The sequence below is a fragment of the Peromyscus eremicus genome, chromosome 4, assembly GCF_949786415.1.
Source record: "Peromyscus eremicus chromosome 4, PerEre_H2_v1, whole genome shotgun sequence".
Lineage (NCBI taxonomy): Eukaryota > Metazoa > Chordata > Mammalia > Rodentia > Cricetidae > Peromyscus > Peromyscus eremicus.
In genome coordinates, this window is record NC_081419.1 from 52,860,324 (window position 1) to 52,870,276 (window position 9,953).

A 9,953-nucleotide genomic window follows, 5' to 3' on the forward strand; every position below is an offset into this window, starting at 1 on the left:
ATCAAAACACGGGCCTTAGTTTTCTTCCAACCACCGTTCTCCCGGTCCCCTCCTTCCTGTTTTGTAGGTTCTAGTCTCCTGGGCCACACTTCATCTCCCAGGTCCGTTTCTCAGGTTTCCTATATTGGGTAGAGGGAATTGCCTGGAGGTTTTTCCTTTCATCTGCCGTTCCACGGTTCCACGTGAGTTTCGCTGAGCCTAAGAGAAATGGGGTTTGCTGAAGATTAAAACTGCTCTCAAATGCTCTCTGGTGGTATCTGGATTGATGGCTAAATGAGGAACAGATGAAGGCTTTGTTATTTATATGTGTGCCTTTTATATTCGGGATTGCGGGAGGAGGAGAGCAAGGGGTAAGTGGCTGAGGCCCTGGAAGCCAGGCCCGTGGGGAGCCCGGAAGGCCAAGGGAGTTTGGAGAAAGGCTTTTCCTTCAGTTAGAGGCCGAAAGAAACTTGGCATGTTATTAGCGATTGGGGTGGGGACCAAGATCGGCAGATGATTCGTGATTCTAGAGGTGAAAAAGGCGTTGGGACAGAGGCTGAAGGTCAAACAAACAAACAAAAAAAACCACCGCGGCCACAAGGCTTCCTCGCGGCAGGTCCCTTGGCTCGGCTGTCTGGGTCAGCTGCTGCAATCCTGGGCTTTCCGAGACTGTCCGGAGGGCCTTGGCAGCGGGCCGTGACCGCGAGCGCTGGCGACCCCGAGCCCGCCCCACCGCCCTTCACTGTTGATCTTGACCGTGCAGCGGCGCCTCTCCAGGCGTGGAGCACGCTCGCCATCTCCTGGGCGTTCGGCGACATTGGCAGAGTTTGCCGCTCGGGTCCTCAGCCAGAGGCTTTTTTTCCACATTCCCAGTCATGCTTCCTTTCCTCCCCGCTCCTTCCCTCCTGGTCTCCAGCTTGCCGCTTCGGCCACCAGCTTCTCGAAAAGAACGCTGCCTACCAGACCTCGAAAGTTATGAATGAAGTGGGTCTGAAGAAGAAGAAGGAGGAGAAGGAGAAGGAGGAGGAGGAGGAGGAGGAGGAGGAGGGAGGGAGGAGAAGGAGAAGGAGGAGGAGAAGAAGAAGAAGAAGAAGAGGAGGAGGAGGAGGAGGAGAAGGAGAAGGAGGAGGAGAAGAAGAAGAAGAAGAAGAAGAGGAGGAGGAGGGAGGAGGAGGAGGAGGAGGAGAAGGAGAAGGAGAAGAAGAAGAAGAGGAGGAGGAGGAGGAGGAGGAGGAGGAGGAAGAAGAAGAAGAAGAAGAAGAAGAAGAAGAAGAAGAAGAAGAAGAAGAAGAAGAAGAAGAAAGAGAGAGAGAGAAAGAGAGAGAGCGCGCGCGCCTCTAGCTGTTCTTATCTTTCCCGGTTCACCACATAGTCCCTTTATGTATTTAGTCCTGAGGCAAACAGAACTCTAGGACAGCCAGGGTCTAAAGTTACACTCTAAGGCCTGTAACTACCTAGGAATCTCTGTGCATGAGGCAGAGACTCTGAGAGCTCTGGGTCTCCTAAAACCGAAATTTCAGGCCAAGGAATCTCCAGTAGAGAAAGGAGAATTCTTCAAAAATGGAAGCTATCGGATATCTAAGGCCTGGGTTCCCCTGGGCCTCCAAAAATGGAGCTGAAGCTCGTGCCTTCTCCCACCTCCCAGGAAGAACGGAGAGTGGAGCGCTTGTCCCAAGGCCTGAGAGGAGGAAACTCTAGTAGTGCCCCAGGAGCCCTAGACTCCCCCCACCCTACCGCCCCCACCCCCACCCCATCCCCGCGCAAGCCCCAGAGCCAGAGGAAGAGGCCGATTGCGTCCCTGAGAGCCGCCCAATTGGTCGCCATAACTCACACAATAAAGTCTCAGCGAGGTGGTCAGCCTTGCCCTGCGGCGGCGCCTGTGTGGTCTCCTTGCCAGAGCTGGGGGCCTAACCAATTCCAGCTTGGCTCAGGGACCCTGGGTCCTGCTGCAGGCTAGCGCCGGCGTCCATCCCACAGTCTCTTGGGGGAGAAAAGCCTTAGTCCCTCTGGGCTACCCAGAAGGGCCTGCCTCGGGGGCTAAGCACACTACTGCACCCAAGGAGCAGCTACGCTTCCTGCTTCCCTGTTTGCCCAGCCCGTGAACCCGCAGCCGCCCCGCGTGCCTGGAGTCACCGACACAAGGAGCGCAGCTAGCTGGTTGTCTGGGACGTCCCAGGACTTCTGGCTTATAAGGAGTAGTCAGTCACAAGGAGAATCCAGGAAATAAAAGGAATGTATCTTTTGCACAAGACTGGCTCCTGGAACTGCTGAATTACCTGAGGGGCCTGGATAACAACACCAAGAGCATACTTCCTGGGAACAAACACCCGGGATGGGGTGAGGAGTCCTTAGGTGTCACGCTTGAGCAGTCTGTGATGCTTTCTCCATTGTGTATCAACCTCTTGTATTGTCTGTGGCCTGGGACTCCAGGTTCATGCAGGGAATGGGTCCTTGCTGCCAAGTGCCTTGGGCAGAGGCCTTTTGTGAGGTTCTTTCTACAGAAAGGATTGGTCTCAGAGTGGCATTGCTGAGATCCAGGGGCAGTCGGTGGCCCTACCAGACCCTTCTCCAGTCAAGCCCAGAGGTACCCTTACTGGAAAACGTATGAATTGCAACTTAAAGTTGATAGAAGCAAGTTCGGCCCAGGCAGCTGGCGGGAAATGAGCTGGCAAAACCAATCCAGGTCAGGAAAACTCCCAAGAGACACTTGGCAAAGGTACCCCCATCCCGATGTCACCGGCTTCTGAAACAGGCCTGGAAACTCTCAAGGGCTTCGCCTTCCCTCTACATGCTTTGGCTCTGCCGGCAGCCTAGTCCTCCGCCGTCCAACTTTGCGGGTGTTATCATAATACCCTGAAGGGGGGGTGGGGACGGGTCGGGGGATGTAGGCGGTGCTGAAATGACCGGCTTTGAAGAACCTGCAGGCAAAGTTTCGTCCAATCCTCTGAGCCGGTCCTCTTATTCCGGTTGTAACTAAATACTGTTGCGAGCACAGCCGAGGCCCTTTGTTGGAGATGTGTGAGCGCAGTCTCTACAGGGCTGGTTATGTGGGCTCGCTTCTGAATTTGCAGTCACCGGACTCTTTCTACTTTTCCAACCTGCGCCCCAATGGCAGCCAGTTGGCCGCGCTTCCCCCCATTTCGTACCCTCGCGGTGCGCTGCCCTGGGCGGCTACGCCTGCCTCGTGCACCCCTGCGCAGCCTGCCACCGCCTCTGCCTTTGGAGGCTTCACTCAGCCCTACTTGACCGGCTCCGGGCCTCTTGGCCTGCAGTCTCCAGGCGCCAAGGACGGACCCGAAGAACAGGTCAAGTTCTATGCGCCTGATGCTGCCACCGGATCTGAGGAACGCAGCCGAACCAGGCCGCCCTTCGCCCCCGAGTCTAGTCTGGCTCACTCGGCTCTCAAAGGCACGAAGTATGACTACGCGGGTGTGGGCCGAGCCGTTCCAGGCTCTGCAACCCTGCTCCAGGGGGCCCCCTGCGCCTCCGGCTTCAAGGAAGACACCAAAGGCCCGCTCAACTTGAACATGACAGTGCAAGTGGCCGGGGTGGCCTCTTGCCTGCGATCTTCGCTGCCCGACGGTAAACGGTGCCCATGCTCCCCAAGCCAGTCTGGGTAGGGACGGGAGGGTGCGGTGCCAGGGACAGTTGTACAGGGAGGAGAATCGCCAGCAGTGGTAAACCTCTTGGGGCGGGAAGTTGATCTGAGAGGGGCTGACACGGGTCGGGGATCTGTTTCAGGCCTGCCGTGGGGGGCGGCCCCGGGGAGGGCCCGCAAGAAGAGGAAACCGTACACAAAGCAGCAGATTGCGGAGCTGGAGAACGAATTCCTGATCAATGAATTCATCAACCGGCAGAAGCGTAAGGAATTGTCGAACAGGCTAAACCTCAGCGACCAGCAGGTCAAAATCTGGTTCCAGAACCGGCGCATGAAGAAGAAGCGTGTGGTGCAGCGCGAGCAAGCACTGGCGCTCTATTAGTTGCTCACGAGGGCGGCGGCAGTGCCAAGCCTGCCCTTTTGGACCTAGGCCTAGCCATGGAAGAGGTGCTGGGGCCCGGGATTTGCCTCCCGCTCCTCCGCTGGTCTTGGGTGTCCTCCGGCTCAGTCTGAAGCCCTGGAGCTAGGAGGCGATTTGGAGTTGAGGCCAGTGGGGCCCCTTCGCCTTCAGCTCTCTTTGAGACCCTCCTAAGAGGTGTTTGGGAATTGCAATCCAATAGTGTGGCTTTATGCATTCAGCGTGGGCTTGGGGTCACCTGCCCTTGTTGTCTGTGGTGTTTACATCCAGGGCTTACTAGTGAATCATTGTATTTGGGTTTTTCAGTTTCCAACCTGTTAGTTTTCTTTTCCTTTCTCTGTCCAGCTCTTTGTGCATTTAACAGGAGCTAGCTAGAGCTCGGAGTAGAAGAGCGTGTAGAAAGGCTCTGAGACCCCATTGCAGTGGAAAGGGCTGAGGATAACTCCAGCGTCTTTGCAGCGGAGGCCTTTTGTGACAAAGCCAGGTTCTGCCCTCTGAAGGAAGGAAAGGGCCTGATACCACGACAAACCTCATCTGCCCTGAAGGATTTGGGGGGTGGAGGATACCTTGGAATCTCAGCTCTACGAAGGCTTCCCTGCTGGGTAGAATATGCTGGAAGGTTTCCTTCTCAGAGATAGGAGAGAGAAACGGGGGTTCCAGAACAAATTACAATCTCCAGACAAGACTGGCAGACTTCCCCTAACCCAAGCTCATCTATCCTGAGCCAAGACCATGCACTCTGTAACTGGAGCCCTAGGACTGAACTGTGGTGAGGGGAGCTGCTGGCCTGTTGTGAGGGTTGGCTGCACAGGGAAGAGGAGGGAGTGAGGGAGGAGGAGATTCCCTCCGCATGCTGCAACTATGACTTTCTTCTGGAATGGATGGCAGTGTCCACATGTCTTTCTTGAATTACCTTAATGGGTCACCACAAGAAGAGACAGAAAAAAAAGCCTCCTTGTGAAGTCAGGGGGTGGGAGAAGAGACCTCAGGTTCTCAGCCTGTGCTTGCCGCTCTTGGAAGGCAGAAAGAATCAGAATTTCTGCTCCCACCCTCTCCACCACCCAACAATTTCATCAAAGCTCAGTCAGTCATTGTACCCTTTCTCTGAGACACTTGTGGCCAGCTCTTGTAAAGCTTTTAAGGCCCCGAGTCCTGCCAGGTTTACCTTGAGGAGCCTAGGTTTTCTGAATGGAAATTCTGATGGAATTGTTCTACATTTGTTACAGATTCCATCCAGCCTTATTCTCAGTGAGCACAACCCGAGACACACACACACACACACACACACACACACACACACACACACACACACACAAATACTTTGCCTCTTCTTTTGCGCTTTAGGCCCCACCCCCAACCCCAAGCAAGATCCACAACATCCTAAAGGCTCGTGATTCCTCCCCAAAGTCCAATGGCTGTTCTTTAGTGAAGGTCCAGGATCTGGACCTCGCAGGCCATCTCACAAGGACCCTTGAGCCTCGCCCCAACTGACCTCAGTTGGTGTTTTAAATAATATCATTTTCTGTGCTAACAGTTGCCGTGGACATTTTGTTTTGGTTTTGTAAAATAACATTTCCTTGTATATATTAGCTGCATAGTGAAAATAAATATCCAGGTCCCAGCCACGTTGTGAGGGGGCTGATGTTCATTTTAGAAGATGCTTCGGATTCTTTTGTAATGTTTTGCAGGCCTCCCAATTCGTTTTTGCCTTTCTCTGCTTGTTGTCTAACCTCTGGTGTTTGCTCTTCATTAAATGAGAAAATGGCTTCCGAGGCAGTCAGGAAACAGTTACAAAAAACTATGGACAGAATATGTGTGAAATATCCAACGTGGGGAAGTCCTTGGACAGATGTGAATGTATCTCAAACACAAAGAAAACTCTGGGTTTGTAGATTGAGGATTCTCCATTTTGCCTAAATTCTCAAACCCGTGAAAGCTTGCTATTATTGGTGGGGGAAGGGGAAGAGTCAAGATTTGAGAGTCCTCAGATTTCAAAACAAAACATCTCTCTGCCAAATTTTGGTCAGCCTTTTCAGGACTAAGAAAGATCCCCTAGGCAATTGCACCAGGAGTTCATCAGGCTCCCTTGGGAATTCCACCCTATGCCTTTGGAACCTGGAGCTCAGTCAAGTAAAGCCAGGGCCTGCTTGATACTGATCCCTTTGAAAACCCGGGCTCCTAACTCATGGACATAGAAACTAGCTTTTAATTTGAGGAAGAATAATAACCAAGACCAATGCATCTCTAATACTGAATAGTCAATGTTCCAATTCCCTTCCTGGGAAACAAATTTGATTTATACATAAAATATTTTTCAATTAAAAAATTTGCACACAACAATTGGAAGGTAAGAAAGAAGAAGGTCCTGTAGATAGAATGTTTCTGCCTCTGAATGGGCAGGGAGGGAGCGGTACTGAGCCAGGTTTCTGGAGTCCAAGTCTGTATTGAGGTTTTCTCCTCGAAAACAACTGAACAAAGGCAGACCTTAGTGCTGAAACCTTGAGTCCAGAGAGCTGAGAAAGGAAGCAGAAATCAGACTTACTCAGACCCAGGCCCTAAAACAAAACATGCAGGCTTATTTCCTAGATAGATAGGACACTAAAGCATCATGTTTCTTCTCTGTAGTCTGGGATGGAGGAGAATATTCCTAGAGACCAGTTCCAGAAGAAAATTAGCCTAAATACAAAATCTTATCTGTCGGTCCAGCGGTGTTTTCCAAAATGCATCCCCTTTACTGATCCACACAAATTCAAAGATCACGGATGCCTCCTTCCCTAGCTGAAGTACTTGGCAGAATTTTGGAACCAGGATGAGAAACAAATGCCAAAAAGAAATGATACTGAGATCTGATTGCTCAACATTCCCTCGTAGAAACATAAACGCTTCTTCTGAAACGCTGCAGTCCATGCGGCCTCTTGACCAAGAAAGAGGTTTTAAAATGAAAAAGAACGGTTTATTCTGCTGTTCAATCCGTTGATGGCTCTAAAAGCTGAAGGGGGGAAGCTTTTAAGGCCCCAGGGTTCTCCCCTAGGGAGGCAGGCTAGGGAGGCTTCCTGGATGCGAGCTAGTGGAGGAGAAATCCAGAATCGTTGTAAATATTCATGTCTGGTGGTGGGGGAGGGAGGTGTGCCCCATCACTGGCCTCTCCCAGCTGCATCCACTCCCCTCAGTGGTGGTGGGGGGGCACAGCACCCGTCCGACCGTCCTTGGACAAAGGTGATCTCCCCACATTTTTTTGTTTTGTTTTCCAGTCTCTACTTAAGAAATCTTTTCCGTAGGCTCCGCGGGGAAGGGACTGGCTCTGGGTGTTCCCCCACACACACCACCACCTCCCCTGCTTTTCTCTTCTTTCGTTTCCTAAAAGAGCATAAATAATTAAAGTTTGGCAGGGAGGAAAAGCTTTCTTGCAGAACTGTAGTGGTAATAAATGAAATGACTCAGAATCCCTTTCCCAGTCAGCTTTTACGAGAGCTGCCAGACAGTGTCTGTTCACGTTCTCCAGATACCAGGGGCGCCCTGACAAAGTTAAGGTCAAGTTAGTGTCTTATCTTGGGTGGCTCAAAATTACCGCATCGCGTCTACGCGCTGCGCAGAAAGCTATCGTTCTCGGAGCTGCTGGCCGAGCCCCGAAGGCCGTGTGTGCTCCCTGTGGTTCGGGTAGGACTCCATAAGCAAGGACGAGGACACAACCGGGGTCTTCACGGTAGGTTCTCTGGCGAAACGCGCGGGCCCAACGGCTGTGGATTTTCCTGTTGTTGTTGTTTTGTGTGTGTGTGTTTTCCGGGTGGGGACCAGGGCAGAGAGCTGGGGCTAAACAGCAAAGCAGTCTGGGCCACGAATGAATGCTCTGGGTGCTGTGTGGGGGGCGACTTGCACGTTAAGGCGCGCGGAGGGGGGGTGCATCGCCCCTTCCCCAATGCGCCAGTGCGCCGCTGCAGATGGCGCACCCTCCCCTGCCAAAGCACGGCTCCCGCCGGAGCTGCGGTCGCCATGTCGTTGAACTTGAATGGTTCGTCCTTTCCATTTCCCTCTTCGGCGGCCAGCAGACTTCACTTTAGGGGTGACGGTGTGCCTTACAACCCACTCGGTGGGGTGAGCAGAGGGAAGGTGCGGAAAATTTTTTGCATCCTAAGGCATGCAAAGATTGGGGGACCCCGCCGCTGCCTCCCGTCCTAAGCGACCCCAGGAACACTGTGCAGTGTCTGGGGAGCCATTTTAGGAGACAGATCCAGGGGCGTCGACCAGGAGTCAGAAAGGGAGAGACTTAGGACGAGGATGGAGATAGGAAGATAGATAAAAATGCGGTATGGGGCGGGGGGGGGGGGCGCTCTGGGCTAGGAGAATGGTGCCAGCAGGACCCTGGGTGGGGGTGGAAGATGCAGGGAGGGGTCACATAGGATGCACAGCTGGGGTGAGAGAAAGCTTGGTGAGCTCCAGTCATCTCTGCCACAGACCTGTTGGCGCAATGTTGGGGGGAGGGGGGGAAGCAGACGTGGGAGGGGGCGGAGGAAAGAGAGGAATGGAGAAAGGGGGGAGGAGAAAAAGAGGAAGGGGCGACATCAGCTAGAAAACAGATATTAACTCAGAACACTCGCCTTTTCTCTGTCAGTCGGCTTGGTGCACAGAGAGCACTGGACCCGAACTGTAGCGGCCTGGGGAAGGGGAGGGGACCAGCACACGGCCAGAGCGGCCTAACCAGGGCATAGGGCCTCTGTGCGGGGTTTCCTGGGAAGAGGAATACTGAGAAAAGAGACAAGCTGCTGCCTTTGGTGTTGGGATTTGGATTTGGAGATAGACTAGGGGCCCGGTAAGCTGGAGGTGGGAGTCCAGGCCTCTTCTGGACTCCAGGGCGCAGCGGGTTGCTGCAGCTGGAAGAGAGGGAGGCCTTGGAGCAAGTGGATGCGGGCCTGAAAAGTCTAGGTCGGAGCCAGGTGGTAGGTTCCAGTGGGGAGGCAGAAGCTCTCCAGAGAGCCCCTGGAGAGCCAACCGATCTCCACGGGAGTTGTGACCATCAAACCCAGGGGCTCCAGAGGAGTCCTGGGGGTATGGCACGAAATTGCTCAGGCCTTAGTGGGGCTCCAACACAGTGAAAGGTCTGAGGGACCTGAATACAGAAGAGGGTGAGGAAGGCTGAATCACCAAGGGTTTGTCTGTGGGCGGTGAGTAGGGCCCTTGTGCCTGTGAGGGTAGGACTTCACTTTCTTTTGTTCATCAGACCCCCGAGCTTTTAAGGGGGAGAGAGAGAGAGAGAGAGAGAGAGAGAGAGAGAGAGAGAGAGAGAGAGAGGATGAGGGGACTGAAAGACTGGGGAAAGGAGAGAAAGCGAGTCCGAGACTGAGGCGATGAAAGGAAAAAAGAAGAGAGAGAAAGGCAGTCGACTAGTGAAGAGTAAGAAAGAAAGGAGGGATGGGGACCAGGCGAAAAATCTGGAAGAGAAAGGGCGGAGTGGACACCGAGGCCCAGGCCAAGCCTAGCGCCCGAGAGGGGGTGGTTTTTCCAGGGTCTGCACTTCTGTCCCTGGTATCAGAACCCCAGAGAGTCAAATCGCTACCAGCCGGAACGCTCTCCGCGGAGAAATATGTAAATCAGGGCTCTCTGCGCCCTGGAGAGTGTCGCAATTACGCCCCTTGAACAAGAAGCAACAAGCTCCCAGCCGGTGAGCTACAGAGGGTGGCTGCGTCGGTCGCGGGGGAGGGAGCGGCTGCAGGAAAGGTGGGGGTGGGAACCTCACACCCTCACACCTAGTCCCCTGTGCCAGGGCCGGGGCTCCCCCCACCGCTCTCCGCTGCTCTCCCTTCCCCCTTCCTCCCCCTCCTTCTCCCTCCCTCCTCCTCCCCTCCGGCCTAGGTCCGGGTACTTAAAGCAGCGCGGGCGGGCTAAGGCGGGCGGGCGGCCCAGTCCGGTGGCGGCAGATGCACCCAGCGGTGGCAGCCGCCGGCGGCGCGCAGGTGACCGGCC

The 9,953-nt window shown here is 54.0% G+C and overlaps 1 protein-coding gene across 1 annotated transcript; it reads left to right on the plus strand.

Annotated features, from left to right (window-relative positions):
* Nucleotides 1-2,942: 2,942 nt before the first annotated feature.
* On the plus strand, nt 2,943-3,959 carry Hoxd12 (homeobox D12). The gene is made up of 2 exons (XM_059259189.1): nt 2,943-3,588; nt 3,718-3,959. Exons 1-2 carry the CDS (start codon nt 2,994-2,996, stop codon nt 3,957-3,959), a joined length of 837 nt encoding a protein of 278 aa, XP_059115172.1. The 5' UTR covers nt 2,943-2,993.
* The last annotated feature ends 5,994 nt before the right edge of the window (nt 3,960-9,953 follow it).

What these genes read in the sequence shown, in the direction of transcription:
- Hoxd12 (XM_059259189.1), top strand. Translation starts at nt 2,994, where the DNA reads ATGTGTGAGCGCAGTCTCTACAGGGCTGGTTATGTGGGCTCGCTTCTG. An exon ending in GTGCCCATGCTCCCCAAGCC is followed by an intron (nt 3,589 to 3,717) that starts AGTCTGGGTAGG and finishes GGGGATCTGTTT; the next exon opens with CAGGCCTGCCGTGGGGGGCG.